This window comes from Botryllus schlosseri, chromosome 10 (assembly GCF_051294905.1).
Source record: "Botryllus schlosseri isolate E-star chromosome 10, Bs_hap1, whole genome shotgun sequence".
NCBI classification, from domain to species: Eukaryota; Metazoa; Chordata; class Ascidiacea; order Stolidobranchia; family Styelidae; genus Botryllus; species Botryllus schlosseri.
Window position 1 is genome coordinate 16,266,168 of NC_137245.1, and position 16,173 is coordinate 16,282,340.

General features: G+C 41.4%; 1 protein-coding gene across 1 annotated transcript; it reads right to left on the reverse strand.

Moving 5' to 3' along the window:
- Window positions 1-3,984: 3,984 nt before the first annotated feature.
- LOC145447985 (ectoderm-neural cortex protein 1-like) lies at window positions 3,985-16,058 on the reverse strand. The gene is made up of 4 exons (XM_080326297.1): window positions 15,967-16,058; window positions 8,243-8,390; window positions 6,630-6,841; window positions 3,985-5,092 (listed from the first exon to the last, which is right to left on the reverse strand). The coding sequence occupies exons 1-4, from the start codon at window positions 16,004-16,006 to the stop codon at window positions 4,545-4,547; spliced, it is 948 nt and encodes a 315-aa protein (XP_080182423.1). The 5' UTR covers window positions 16,007-16,058; the 3' UTR covers window positions 3,985-4,544.
- Between the last annotated feature and the right edge of the window lie 115 nt (window positions 16,059-16,173).

Consider the following 16,173-nt stretch of genomic DNA (forward strand, 5'->3'; position numbering starts at 1 on the left):
AATTCTGTGACCTACACCAAATACCACGTGTTCTATGCTGGAGCAGAGCCAGAGATTAGCATTAGTTAATTTCGTGACATTTTTGTAATTTCGAGACTTCCGAGCGGCCCGCGACGACATTTTAGATTTTTATTAATTTGACAATATATAAGTGTCACATATATTTTTTCAGGTTATAAAGTGCAAATGCCATCTGAAATTGCTCCGAAAGCCTTAAACTATTCATCAAACTTCACAATCACATTTATTGCAAACGCTACCATGCAGTGGAAGATTCACTATTTCGCCACATTTCCAATTCATGATGACAAAACCTGACCCTTAGACGATTCGTGCTGAAATTTGTGAGTTGGAATTGGACGCGACCTTTCTTAGAATTACTCAGACTCAGTCTAACTCGATGGCAAAATGAAATTGACTCGAGTGGACTTGGAGTGACTCGGAATGCCGTAAATTTGATAGAACCATGGACGCAACAAACTAATCGCTTATCAGGGGAATGGTAATAGACCAGAAGGTCGCAGCTTGGTATTTCGCTAATTAAGCAAGTAGTTATGGCAACCATAGGCAATCTGTAAGTTACATCTTTGGTCGCTAAACCATGTTATTAAGGCCACTTAAAGGTACCGAGTACCATTGTGGTACGCTCCAACGATGTAACAGCATGGGCCCTTCGACGTTCCGACATTTCAATCACTAGGACACATTCAATAATATATTTATATTTTATTTATATTTTTTCTGCCCCTGTATTTGAAGATATTTGGCCATGAGATACCCGAATCCTGGGTTGGAATTACAATGCTCAACTTAAAAATGTTCTGATATCAGATCAGTCTCTATTATCAATCTGTTAGATTCAAAATGTTCACAGTAGCTGGAAATTATAACCCGATAGCTTTTATGATGGCATCATACATTTGTCCGCCCATATGGTTTCTATATCTTATAGGTAATATATATCACGTACAACAACAATTCCATTCAAATAGTTATATATGTGATGATTCTTTTCGTGCCAGGCCTAAATTGATACAAGAGTAAATCACATTTTGACGATGTGTGTTTACTGTCAGTCTGCTGTCAGTCCACTTTAAATAGGAGAATTCATTCCCGCCAAATAAGGCCTACTTGGAAAGACATAAATGCTGCGGCCCGCGGCGTCGTCAAAACTGGAAAACTGGCACGCAAGCGCATTAGAGTTTGAGACCTCTGCTGTATAGCATGATTAAACGCCAGTTCTAAATACGAAAATCCTCACATTTTTGTTGGTTTCTGATTTGCCGTAATATTTTACTATGAACTAGAGTCGGTCGAAGTGATCAGCGTTGTTACTCAAGTAGCACAAGTAACGCTTTACATTGCTACTCAATTACAAGTAGGTGTAGTCATTTCTAAGACATGTCAAAACTACTTCAAGTGGAAGATGAAATGAAAGGACTAAGAATTACTAAAAGTCAGTATATATCTAAGTATATTTGGTCGGGGGGAGGGTGGTCGCATACTTTCAGCAGTTAGACGGAGGAGGTTACATACGAAATCGCAAGATGTATCGCGGCATATAACGCAGAATGACTATAATGACAACACCCAAGGGGAGAATATTCGAAAAAATATATTCAGTTATCGTGATTCAGAGGCTGTCTTACGCGATTCTTATAACAATTCAACTCATGATAGTGGTGCAATATTATCCCTGAAATACATTCTTCCACCAAACTGCAAAAGTAATTAGTTCATCCGGAATACTGTTCAGGTAGATGTTGAAGTACTTGTAAAACATTACCACTTCAGTAAGTACTACAAGTAGCCAAAATCTACCCGGGTACCTCGAAAAAGTAAAAATATTCAACATATATCATATCTCACAAACGTGACGTGACGGAGCAAAAATAACGTCAGATTCGAATTCAGCGCCCCCTAATTAGGTATAATTGACCCAAAGGAGTCCTGGCGCAAAAATCGTGTAGACCAGTGTTATCAAGTCACTGGGCTGTTTATCTGCTGACCATTGCAATAGTCTGTTTGTAATGCGAACTACACCATTTAGGCTTTGACACGCTTTCCTGTTCTTGGACTGATGACTTCAGGCCTAGTCTAGATCGTTAAGGCATAGGCCTATAAGCAGGTATTTTACGCATTTGCAGTTTTCTCTAAATATAATTGCACTCACCAAGCCGTGTCTATCAATCCTAAATTACCGATATAGAGTATCAATGTGTATATGTACTGTACATTGTACACATGCTTTAAAATGGTCGTTATAAGTAGGGGAGATGTGGTACCGATGGATCAAAAATTACAAAATGATCCCTGGCCCTCAAATCTTCAGCCTAGAATAGCAGATATTTTGCTGTCTCAAAACTTCGATACAACCTCTACCTATCGCGGACATATACATGAATATCCGCCTTTTAAAAAAATATTTATAAACGTTTAAAATTTGTTGATCGAACGTGTCATCGGTCCCCACCCGGTGGGTCCGAAGGCACACGACCATGGGACCTATGAGACATACGCTCGAAAACTCAAATTTGTTAACTTGTTTTGTTGTGTACTACAAGCTAAGCTACAGCCAGCCAATTAAGAATGTTTTGTCTCGACCTTCAAAAATAAAATAGATTATATCAACTCAAATGTTGGCATAAAATCATGTTTTGATTTACGCCTAAATTTACAAAATTATTGCCACATACATATTACCCGCAAATCGACATTTTGACCTTCAAATACCTCGTAATAGCGATAAAACACCAAAGGTAACTATGATTTACAGCCTATATATATGTAGGCGAGTTTCTGTTGTTAAGTGATTAGTTGATCCATCTATTTTGCTTGATTTGGCTATGGTGCCATAGGTCCCCCACCCCATAAATATGGAAATTGAATTAAAAATAGTCCACTCGATGATGGTATTGATTCAAAATATATGTGCCATTATATACCCTGATACAAGCCTTATACTTCACATCAAAAATTATGACGGGTTTGTTAGTCTGAAAGGTGATATAGAAAAATTAAAATGTCGATCCAAATTTACTTTACACCCCCTAAAACGTAAATCATTCGTCACAGACCCCATATCTCACGCAGGTCGAATTTTTTTGCATGTGAGGAAAGATCCTGCCAGCATGTAATTGTAGACAAATTCATGGAGTGTAATCATGGAATTATCATTGAGAATTTTTCAAGTATTTTCGGTCCCAGTGATCCATCGGTACCACATCTCAACCAACCTGAGCATTTTCAAGCGGCTCCATATGCGTATACTCTGAAGTTCGAAATGCGGCTCCGTCATCAATAGAGGTTGGGAACCTCTGGTTTAGAGCACTAAATGTATGTATACTGGAGTCAGGGGTAAACCCGTCATTTTAGTTTGTGCCGAGCAAGTAGCCGAGATTAAGGATTTAATTAAAGTTGGTCTTATGACAAAAACACGAAGACAGACACCCGGTCAAGGGAGGGTGAATTTCAGAAGAGCTGCAAGCTTCGCTAAACATCAAGGCTATTTCACAAAGCTGTACACTGCTCTGAGAAGGCAGCGAGCAACGACAATAAACATTGTACCCTCGCGAATACATTTTAGTGCGGTGCTTCTTAAATAGGGGGCGTGAAAGCATCTGAAGGGGGCGCGAAGAAGTACTGAAATAGAAAAAAATTCGCACTCCGTGCGATTCACCCCCAGCTCATGGTTATTGCTCTGTGTATTGTCCGACTTTGATATTGGAGAATTCTCTCAACTCAGCAACACCAATAAACCTTCCATGATATCAAACTGTCTATTGAGATTGCTAGCATTCCGATTTCTCTCTTTAGTAACATTTTGTGATATCACGATTAGGGGGACGGGTCTGAAAAAGTTTTAGAATCACTTATTAGTGTCTTAATAGTAGAAATGTATCATGTTTAACATCGTTTCAAATCAGGACTGCAAATAGATATTTTGTAGCAACTGTCCCTTTCTCATTACCTAACATCAGCATATTCACTGAGCAGCATTTATTACCAATGTAATTTAGAAATAAAATTATAATGCGCTGGAGAATATAGCTAAAAAATTTCACTTGGCCCGCCAACGTATTTTCTACTTCTGATTTGGCCCGCGGAGAAAAATAATTGCCCCCCTCCTGTTATAGACCGACATAAGCTTAACACATGTCAACTGCATCCTGTTCTATGAACCAATTAGGCCAGTATCAACGTTTAAATGACGAAGAGAAGCATTTGCTTATGACATCGCAAAAGGAATGTGATAGCTAGTTATCGGTCCATTGCAATGCGGATCTGGTGCAACCCTGTACATCCCATCTGAGCGGTACAACCTTTAAAAATTTTGGTACATACGATAGGGTGTACGATACACGGTGTATGATATTGTATTGCAGAGTTACTAATACGAACAGATACACAGATACAAATTTGGTACGAATATAATCATGTGTCCATATCGTGCAATAGTATTCAGACCTGGACTAAGATTAGTAATCGGAAACGTTTTGTCCTGACATCCATGACGATGAAACGAACTATCAACCGCCACGCGCTCACTCTGCTTCAAATGGTTGCGTTTTCAAGACAGCAAGTCGTGCTCCGTTGAAACGAATTTCCCGCGGCAAGTTCGTAACCAATGAAGTACTAACATCTCCAAGTTGTAATATCCTGAGTTGGCCCTCGTCGTGGTAACCAAAAATCCACCCGACCACGTAGATATCTTTATTCAACGCGACGCTGACAACGTTTCTAAGATAGCGCGATATATGGACTGGGCCAGTCGACCATTGGCCATCTGTATACATTGAATCAATGGATTTGATGGATTGATCTGCATCACCACCAACGGCATACATCTTGTCCCCGATAACTGCTAGCTGGAAGTAGGCACGTGGTTCCGGCATTCCAAGCGACAAAACCGTCCACAAAAAGGTTAGCGGGCTGTAATATTCCACCGACATCAACTCTTCACCATTCCAAATCCCTCCAGCGGCATAGATTTGATATTCAGCTACAGCAGTCGCAAAGGAATGTCTGCGATGTCTCATAGGACTACTTGGCACCCACTTTCCTTTGTAGTATACCTCGACTGTGTTTCCATCTGAAATTTGAAACAAAACATTGTATCTATGACAGCAAACAACATGATATGCAAGAACAGCTGTACGAATTCGCGAACGCTTTAGGGAGGCGTCAAAACCACCAACATGTCCTGAATATGATGGATATGGTGGATATAATATGAAACTATATGGCATTAGCGTTTCTAGCAACATATTAGGTTATGTTACCACATAGCGATAGATCAGATAGATCAGGTCTCACCAACACGCGGAGAAAGGGGTATATAGTCACAAGCAGTGTGGGTGGGCAAAATCTACATGAGCACTCCGAAATAATGTAAGTGTACTTAGTTACTGACACCTCTGGTTTCACCAAAACATTTTAACCGGTTGGAATATTGTACAGGACCGTAACAGCACTTCGTCAGGCTCCCCCCAAAACGTTGGTCTCGGGCCCCCAATAGGGTGATAAACCTAACCCCCCTCAGGCCTTTCACTTTTTGCCGCTATTATCAGCTACATTTGAAATATTGTTTAGTGAGTAACCTTGTCTTGCCTAAACGCGCAAAGCGGGAAAAATTTACATAATTGCTGTTGGAATCGGTCAATATGATCGGGAATTGCATATATATTGCTATCAATTTTTTCTATCCTCTCTCTGCTCACGTAATCAGATTTACCGGTAGAGCGGAATGACGTGTGTTGGAAAAGGTACGACCGCTAAATAATAAGTAAACATCTTCGGGCGGTATATTAACTTCGTTACATGATGCTATTTCGTGACCTCCTATATCTGCTATGTCAAAAGACGTGGAAATAGCCAAAAGGTGCTAAACTAAAATACGCGCACGATTTCAAATTGGTATATCTTTACTGGCAAATCATTTTTCTCCACGAGATGGCATTTGACCTGTGGGGTTCAGATCGCCAGGATAGGAATATTCGGCGCCAGCTATTTAGGCGCCTATGCATAATTAAACATATATGTATAATTGTATATCTATCGAAGTTTTCGGTCGGCACAAGGGCATTCCTTTTCGGCCCAGGTCTTCTCGATGCTGATCGTTCTGGCACTCTTCTTGGAGTCGCATGATACATAGCCTATAACTTCATATGTCTTGGTGCGTCGTGGCGCAGTAATGACCGACGCCGAATTGTCCATTTCCATGATTCATGCGCATTTTTGTTGGGGGAAGAATACCCAATATTCAAGATAATCGGCAATATTAAAGCGCGCACAGCATGAATTTCCTAAAAAATTCTCTGTAATATATGTCAATTCACGAAATAATTTTGGGCCCCCTTCGAGCTCGCCCCCCCCCCAGACCGGTGCGGAAATGACGGTCCCGGATGTTTATATGCATAGACATCAATACTGGATGCAAATTGCCCAATGATCCAGCGCTGTGGCCTAATGCTGGCTGGCTGCCCGTTCATCAATCAAGATATACGTAACTTGAAAATAACACTTCCTGCATATGTCGAGAATATACAGTAGGCCTACAACTTGTTAGCTGTTGCTCGACATGGATATAATCATCGCATCCATCGTTCATTTTACGAAACCAAACATACCTGCCGTGTCAGATTGTCCTCCAATGGCGTAAACACGATTTTCTATAAAAGCGGCGCACAATCCCTTCCTGCCGTGTATCATGACCTTTTCCCATTCCCACTCGTTATGTACAGGGTCATACACGAACACGCTCTTTGAGATATATTCGAGTAGGGTAGCGCCGCCTAAAACCCACATAGTGTTCCGGACTGTTGTAACTGCGAAATTAAATCTGGAAACACGGGGAATAATAAATTCGGGAAGTGAATGGCTTTTGTATGATAATATCATGTCCAATATAGAGGCGTGCTAATATTTTTTTGAAAATTTGGTGTTAGTTCACGAATTGACCACATTACGATCAATAGCAGTGGTTTTAAAACTTTTTTAGGCACGCCCCCCTTTATGATAGTGAAAAATTTCGCTACCCTTAATCATCGTCATATCACAAAATGCAAACAGAATGCTGGCAATCCCAACGGATTGTTTGATGGCGTGGAAGGTTATGACAGTTGATGACATAATTCTCAAATATGAAATTCGGATTATGGACCGAGCAATAACCATAAATTGCAGGTAAATCACGAGGAGCACAAAAATGTTTCAATTGTCCGCAGCTTCGTGCTTCCCTTTGAATGCTCTCACGCCCGCCAAGGGGGGCACGCCCGTCAGTTCTAGAACCACTGAACTATGGCCTCTATAGACCAGACACGAGGTAATTGTTACTCGAACGCGTGTTAATGCGTCCAATGACACTTTATTATAGACAGGACCGTAACAGATCTTCGTCGTTTCTCATCAATAAATTTAACGCCGTAAAAAATCATACGTAAGTTGCGTGACAAGCATAAAATATCTGAAGATAACGCTTGGACGAATTCAAGGACTACCGCCAGTATTGCAACATTCTCAAATAATTAGCAATCTCGCATTGAGTACGTCTGACACCACGAGTTCTGAACCGCTGGCCTATAGGGCGAGTCCAGACACACGAAAATAACTTCGAATGAGAACATCTATACCAGGTAACAACCCTGTCACAAAACGCATATGACGTTTCCATATGCGCTATGCAACACCGAGAAGCACCTTCGAAGATATATTACAATTTTGAGATGCTGTGTTTTTCATGTGTTCATCGATCGAAAGAAGTGAAGCTCACGTAATTCAAATCGAGATACAGTAGCCATATAGGATTGCTCCCAATATTTGAATCTCACGAGACAGATAGCATCATAATGCGTCGATATGTCAAGGAATATTGAGCTTATATTAAACCTTACCAAAACCGCACACTGTTAATGAAAGTTTAGGACCGTAATACGCTAATACCGGACCCACAAACTACCGATGAACGAATGCCTGTCGTCTTGCAAACAGCTAGAATTCATGCAGGTTTCACTATACTTACCATCATTATGTAGGTTATGTATTTGCAGCACTAAACAGCATATAGGTATTGAAATCGCGAGCGATGACGAGCGACGTAATAATTCGAGAGTTGGCCTACTTTTACATTGCATTGCATTACATTACAACCGGGGCATACTTAGCTGCAAGGAAGTAGAACTTCTGTATGCAGAGAAGGATAATTTGCAAACATGAGTTTCCACTAGTCTGAAAAAGCTATCACCTCTTTCCACCCGGTAGAGGGCGATCAACCTCCTTCCATTGCCTCTCGCCCATATCATAACGTTGCATGGGGCCACCAACAGTGTCCGAGTCAGGATATTTGCTGCACCCGATCATATATATGCTATAAGAATCGTTGCATTGGCAACCTAAAATATAGGGTGTTTTATTTACTCAATAACGATATCAGAAGTGATCCAAACAACATGTAGTATATATGTAGTATATGCTCCTACGAACGATTTTCACCCAATATAGCCGACGTATACGATATTAGATGTATAGTGTCTGGAACCCTCGAATTCGTTCTCGGTTCAACAGTTATTTATAACATGTGTAGATGTAGATCATTGGTACGGAATGGGTGTTGTGATGATGATGACCGCCCTCAGTAAAATGCTGCATATTAGTGACGTATTCCGGTTAGGGATATTCTTGGTCTGTTTATATGACAGTGGTCGGAAGCCTTTTTCATAGCAGGAGCCACAGTTACCATGTATTTTAAATTGTCAATGCCATTTCACTGCGACGTCACAATTAGGAATTCGTGACTTCATGCCTAAAAAACAAAACAATAAAAAGCAAGTTTTAAAAAAGGGGCATATTTTATACATGTGTGTTTTGAGCTGATGTTTGTAAAATTTCCTGTTAAAACCCCGTTAATACCTGATCACAATCAATTTTAACGCGAGTTGGAAATAGAAAGTCTTCAAGCCATCTTTATACAAAATTAACCTATTTCGCGTCAAACCCTAATTTACATCCATCATCATAGGGTATTCGATGTTGAAAAATCTATCATCCTCTGGTCGTGCTGATCTTTTAAAACTATACAATGCATCCTGGGAGACGGGGAAATTGCCAGTCTCGTGGAAACATGCTATAGTCTGCCCAATTGCCAAAAAGGGTAAAGATCCTACCTCTGCGGAATCGTACCGCCCTATATCCCTCACGAGTCACATTTGTAAAGTCATGGAAGTAATGGTCACCAATCGATTAAGATGGGAGTTGGAGTCAAAAAATCTGATACATCCCTCACAGTCCGGCTTCCGGCGTGGTCGAAGCACCCTGGACCACATATTGCGTCTCCACGACACCATTTACAAGAATATCCATCATCAGCGATCGGTGGTAGCGGTCTTCTTAGACATAAGTCGAGCCTACGATATGGTGTGGCGCCACGCACTTCTGTACAAACTATACCAGCTCGGTATACGAGGACACATGCACCGATGGATTACAAATTTCCTTTCTGACAGAACTTTCAAGGTGACCGTAGGAAACACTCTTTCCGACAGATATGTACTGCAGAACGGTATACCACAGGGAAGCGTTCTCAGCCCCTTGCTGTTTGCGGTAATGATCAATGATTTACCGAGCTCGTTAGGGCATCGGTCTGAACATGCGGTGTTCGCAGATGACTGCGCTGTTTGGGATAGCGGTCTTCTTATCCAACCCCTCTTGTCTTCCATTCAATTATCACTCGATGTAATAAGCGACTGGTGTTCCAGATGGGGGTTTACCATAAGCAAGGCAAAGACCGTAGGCATGCTGTTCACGAAGAAAAGGAAAATTCCTCCACTCATATTGAAAACTGGTGACCATGAACTCAAATTTGTCGACACCTACAAATATTTGGGTATCACGTTTGACAAATTGCTTAACTATAAGCAGCACATCGATACGATTTCCAAAAAGTGCTCCAACAGACTGAATCTAATCAGAGTCGTGACTGGTACCGCATGGGGAGCGAGTAAAAAACCATTGCTGTAACTTTTCAGGGCGCTGATACGCTCACTGATTGACTATGGGTTACCAGCATATTACTTCGCCCCAAAAAAGTATCTGGACAAGTTACGCACCATACGAAATCAAGCTCTCCGCCTCTGCTGCGGAGCAATGCGCAGCACCCCCATTTGTGCACTGGAAGCATCATGTGACGAGCTTCCTCTCCATCTGCGGCACAAACAGCTTAGCCTTAACTATCGCTGCCACCTTAGAGGTTACCAGGCTCACGAACACCCAACATTAGGAGTGCTTGAAGACTCTTGGGAGGAGATATATAGCCTCATGAATCCAAAATTCATTACCTTCAACATCGCCACCAATGTCGAGTCTCTGAATAACCTTGTCTTGGAAAGAAAAAGTCTTCCAAATTTGCCTCCATGGCTGATTCAATCGCCTAATATTGATTTAGACCTTGCAAAAATCATTAAAAAAGATATCGCACCTCTGTCACATAAACCCATAGTCCTGGACTTCATATTCGAACGATATAGGGATGCCACTGAAATATACACTGACGGCTCCAAATCAGCAGAGGGAGCCGGTTTTGCCTTTACCATCCCGTCGCTGATGATAAACTTTTCCCAGTCGTGTTCCACTCTCAAGTCAATCTTCTCCATAGAAGCACAAGCCATTCTCCACGCTCTAAAATGGATCTGCCAGAATGGCTCATACCAACAAACATATCTGATTCTATCGGACAGTCTGAGCGTGCTATCCGCTATGACCAACCTGCAGGCACCGCAAACGCAGAATGTTATATTTGAATGTGGTCGCTTGCTGAATCAAATGGTTCAGAAAGGCACCATTGTTGTCCTGGCCTGGGTACCGGGGCATGCTGATATCGGTGGTAATGAGCTAGCTGACAAATTGGCTTGGCAAGCTGCCAGGACCAATATCGAAAATACCCCTTCTCAGACGCTTCCAGACAAAATTAGCCACGTTGAGGCGAAAGCCAAAGTACGTCAATACTGTAGAGCGACCTGGAACGCCGAATATCAACGAAATGAGCGAGGAGGTCATTATCGAAATTTCCATAGATCATTGACTGATGGCCACTTTCCATCGATGCATCGACATAGGCTTTACGAACGAATAATATTTCGGCTTCGTTCAGGCCATTGCCGCCTGAAAGCGCATTTATATAAAATTTGATGTAGCGACACCGACCTATGCGACCACTGTACATTACCTGAAACAGTCGAGCATTTTTTGCTGCACTGCAATCGATATGATTTTCATCGGAACTTTTTAATCGACAAGGCGCGCGAGCTGAAAATCACTGCAACACTCGAAAATCTATTGATCATCCCCGAAATGTTATCCCATGTTGCAGAATTTGTTATATCTTGTGGTACTTACTTGTAAATCGGTTATTGCCCATATTTTGGTAAATCGCTCATTCTAGTCCGTGACGCACCTGGCCTTACAGGCGAAAAGCGTCACTCATCTTTTAACCAATAATAATAATAATAATAACATCCATCATCATCATCATCATCACCATCATTGGTTTATTAGCAATTTTATCAGTTCAATACAACCCAAAAAATGCGATACAATGAATAGACAGGAAGATGTCGAAGCGACTTGGATTTGTCTATGGAATCAGACACCCACCTGGGCCTAGGCGATGTAAAGTGGAGGCATGCACACTAGGGCTCTTCAAAAATGACTTTTTTTCTCAAATCGTACTGGCTACTTGATAAAATTGTTAGGTTACCTAATTTAAGCCTACATACAAAATTTGGTTCAATTCCAGCCAGTAACCGCTTTGCTACAGGAGAAGAAAGTTTCTATTTATTATATAAAAATAAATAATAAAAAATTTGGAAATTTTCTGTTCACCCCGTGAAAGTGTTAGGCTCTCTGTAGAAACGATGCTCACCAAATTTGGTTCAATTCCAACCAGTGGAAGCGGAGTTATTGCCGTCGAAAAATTTTGATTTGAATAAAATAGTATTTACGGTGAGCACAACAATAATAAATAAACAAAGAATCAGTCACCGTAAATACTATTTTATTCAAATCAAAATTTTTCGACGGCAATAACTCCGCTTCCACTGGTTGGAATTGAACCAAATTTGGTGAGCATCGTTTCTATAGACCGCCCAACACTTTCATGGGGTGAACAGAAAATTTTCAAATTTTTTGTAATTTATTTTTATATAATAAATAGAAACTTTCTTCTCCTGTAGCAAAGCGGTTACTGGCTGGAATTGGACCAAATTTTGTGTGTAGGCTTAAATTAGGTAACCTAACAATTTTATCAAGTAGCCAGTACGATTTGAGAAAAAAAGTCATTTTTGAAGAGCCCTAATGCACACTGAATGAATGTAAAGAAGGCAGTATAGAAAAAGAATGCGACAAGAATAGGGCGTCATGCAGTGGCGGCTCGTCCTATAGGGCAACTGGGGCATTGCCCCACCTAAAATTCTGTTCAATAACAATTCAACCATTTATAGACGCACAGCAATCAATATATACCGAGATCACAGCGAAACCCGCGTTCTTCATGTGCTTTCGCTTGCAAACGCCCATACATAGCGAAGTCTCTGCGAAAATCGAATTCTCTTCTGTGTTTTCGCTTTGTGAATGCCTAGCCGGGGCTTGCCCCGGTAGCGCTCATAACAAGCTTTCACTATCTATTCTCTCAAAGCCGCGCACAATAAAGAAACGGTGATTTACTTTCTCCTATTCGTAAAATGGCCGAGCAACCGGGGCAAATATGCCTACTCGCCCTTAAGGTGTGATGTAACAATCGTATCTATATCTGAACTCGGTTACCGTAATATGCGTAGAGTCGACCTTTGCTGGTATAGGTCGATTTTGACGGTGTTTCGCACCATGATAATTCTTGAAACTTGGTATGATATGTCGTGAAGGTAGTATTTAACACTGCTCCAAGTTTCAGGCTTGCTACTTAAAGATAATGGTAGTAATTCCGTTTCGGAAGTTGAGTGTGTGCTGATCTATCATGTACATAGTACAGCAAACAGATTTTACTCAAAAGCCGGTATTGGTCTCCATTGATTTTGACGATGTTCTATACCGAGATCGGTCATGACATTTGGCACGGTAAGTGTTAGTATCGACCGCTGTAACAAGTTTTAAGTTTGTCACTGAACTATGTGGGTGGTAATTTCGTTTCCAAAGTCGAGTAAGAGCTGACTCTTCATTTATCGCCAACAAATTTACGCAAAAGCCGTTATTGGTCTCTATTGATTTTAACGATGTTCCATACCTAGATCTGTCATGAGCTTTCACACGGTATGTCTTGATTTTAGTATCGAACGCGGTGCCAAGTCTTAAAGTTGACACTCAATGATTGAGGCAGTTATTTCGTTTTCGAGGTCGAGTATGGTAGAGATGCGCGCTGATCTGATACTTAGCCTGCCTACGTCATTGCGGATCTCACGCAAAAGCCGGTGTCGGTCTGTGCTAAACTGCTAATCTATAGTCTGCGTTCCATAACGAGATCGGTGATGATATTTCCAATGGTATATCTCGATGATCGCATGAAACAGCTAACCAAGATTCTCGGTTTGCATTCAAATATTCATATAATTTCATGTTCGCCAATGTCCATTTCACTGTGAAATTGCGGCCTTCAAACCATTTGCTTACAATCCCCTGTCAATTGCGATAGCTATTTCATTTTCGATGTCGGCTAACAGCTGATCTTCGATCAGCCTATTCCTCGATCTATTTTACTCAAAGTTCGGTGTTCGTCTGTTTGCATTGATTTTGACAGTGTACCATACCGGAATGGGTTATGAGATTGCGTATGCTACTTCTCGATGATTTCTTGTAACAGTATACTAAGTTACGGCTTTTATTCATGTATTTATATATTAATATATTTTCCAACGGCGATTTCGCAGCAGACTTATAGACAGTAAGCCGTATGTGTTGTGTCACAGTCTCCAGTTTCAAGGCCAAAATGTCCTACGTTGTTCCGAGACCGAAGTTCCGAGGCTGCTGTCCTTAGTTCTTCAAAGACCATTCAAATTGATGTTCTGGATTCAATATGACAGGCCCAATCTATGAGATAACAATTGCGTATGTGTCCGAACTCGTTGACCTTTCCAGTTAGGCTTACGCAATCTCTCGAGTTCTAGTCATTGGAATTAGCCAGGTCAAGTCAATTGCGAACATGAATCGTATTGAATCTTTATTCCGTACGTAGTTTACGCAGTTGCCTTTAGAGCGAAAATGAGAGGTCTAGAAGTTGTCCAGTCTATTGATCCAATCGTACGCCGGGTGCCTCCGCTTTGGTTGCCTATTATCACCTGGTCGTAACCAGAGATGGCCACAGTCCGGTTCAGGAGCCGGAGCAGGAATTCAATGTTTTTTTACCTGGCCGGACTGGATCCGGATTTCGAATTTGGGGTGACGGTCGGATTTTAGGGTCTATCGATTTGCGTAATCTATAACTCTACCATGAAATCAAAACGCATGCTACTAAGGATGACCTGATACTTGATTCGTGGCATAGGGACGATTCTTAGTTCACGTACATTTTGTAAAATAATCCTTTGATTAAAAATAAATGAATAAAACATTTGTTACCACACTTCAAGTCACGGCTCACCGGCAAACCTCTCGCGGCACCTACGTTAAAATCACTGTTGTCGGGAAATTCATGTGACCATCATAAAGTTACTTTTTTACGTTGGAAAACGCCATTGTGACGTCATGTTCATAAAAGTCGCTCGCAGCCCTTGCCCCACCACCCGATATTGTCACGAGCCGCCACTGGCGTCATGTCATGGGAAGCGAGATCTTGAGGATCGACTGTATTTATTTAATAGTAATTGCTTGTATTTCGACTTGAATGTGGACATGCTCGTCGATTGTCGGATGGCCGGCGGGATACTGTTCCACACATCAGGTCCGGCATATTTTATAGAGCGATGATCTTTTCGGTCGATCATATGATATTTGGACGACGTGGATGCGCGTGTGTGGTAGCCTACTTGTGCGCTTTTGATTCCGAGGTAAAGAAATCATTGAAATATTCGGGGCAACAACCGCAATGGAACTGATACATAAACTTGGCGATTTCTAGTTTCCGCATATCTTCCATGTTTAGGACGCTGAATCTCTTCAGCAGCGACTTGTTGGATGGGCAACCAGGCCCTTTCGGGCCCAAGCTATGATTCGGAGTACTTTATGCTGTAGTTTTTGCAGTGGCTTGAGTGCAGTTTTACTGGCAACCCCCCAACAAAGGATGCCATTATGTAACTTCGATTGGATTAGGGATTTAAAGAGTATCAGAAAAACCCAGCATGCTGGCATGAAACGCCTAAGGCTGTAGAACAGGCCGCACTTCGATTATAATTTAATGTCTTGAGACTGAATATGACTCTGAGGTTTGTTTAAAATGCCCTGTTAAAACCCCATTCATACCTGATCACAATCAATTTTAACGCGAGTTGGAAATAGAAATTCTTCAAGCCATGTTTATACAAAACTAACCTATTTTGCTTCACACATCCGCGAGCGAGTGTGTAATTTCGCTCCGCACGACCACAACTTACTCCTACACAGCTTTTCCACAGCCTGCTGTTTCGCCAGTTTCGGTCACCTAGTTTTCGCGTTAGCCGCCTTGTATCGTAACTAATATTTGGACATATTATCGACACTACGACAATGAATTTTAATAGGCGTATCAGATGCTACCACTTCAGCGAAAGTCCTGGACATCACCTGGAGATGGAGAATCAAACTGATGCCGGAGTCTGCTAACCGATAGGAATGGAATGAATCGTATTTAAGGAGATTAACAGGTCTTTTGCGTGCGGGAAGCTTAAAATCATCAAGTTTCCCACGTTGAGCACGAACCTGACATTTTAGTTCGCTCTATTCTTAAAAACCTATACCAACACCTTCAATATTCGGTGGTACCATTATGAAAACATATACTTCCGCACTTACCAGGTGATCTTTCGTGAGTCGATGGTCCCGCACTTGCCATGCCTTTCGAATCAAAAGAATAACCCCTAAATGTTAACAATCCAACTATCTTAAAATAAATATAGTGTGGTAAAGTGTATAAAGATCGATTGCTATAAGGGCATTGTGATGGGTGGTCAACGCTATGGGACGCAGTCTCAACTGACTGTACAAACTAATTGTGAAACT

Bases quoted from the DNA above. Each gene is read 5' to 3' on its own strand.
- LOC145447985 (XM_080326297.1), bottom strand. From the start codon at position 16,006: ATGGCAAGTGCGGGACCATCGACTCACGAAAGATCACCTG. The intron at 6,842-8,242 runs GTGATAGCTTTT...CCGTGTTTCCAG, and splicing joins CCTCTACCGGGTGGAAAGAG to ATTTAATTTCGCAGTTACAA. The intron at 5,093-6,629 runs GTATGTTTGGTT...TTCAAATTTCAG, and splicing joins AGGACAATCTGACACGGCAG to ATGGAAACACAGTCGAGGTA.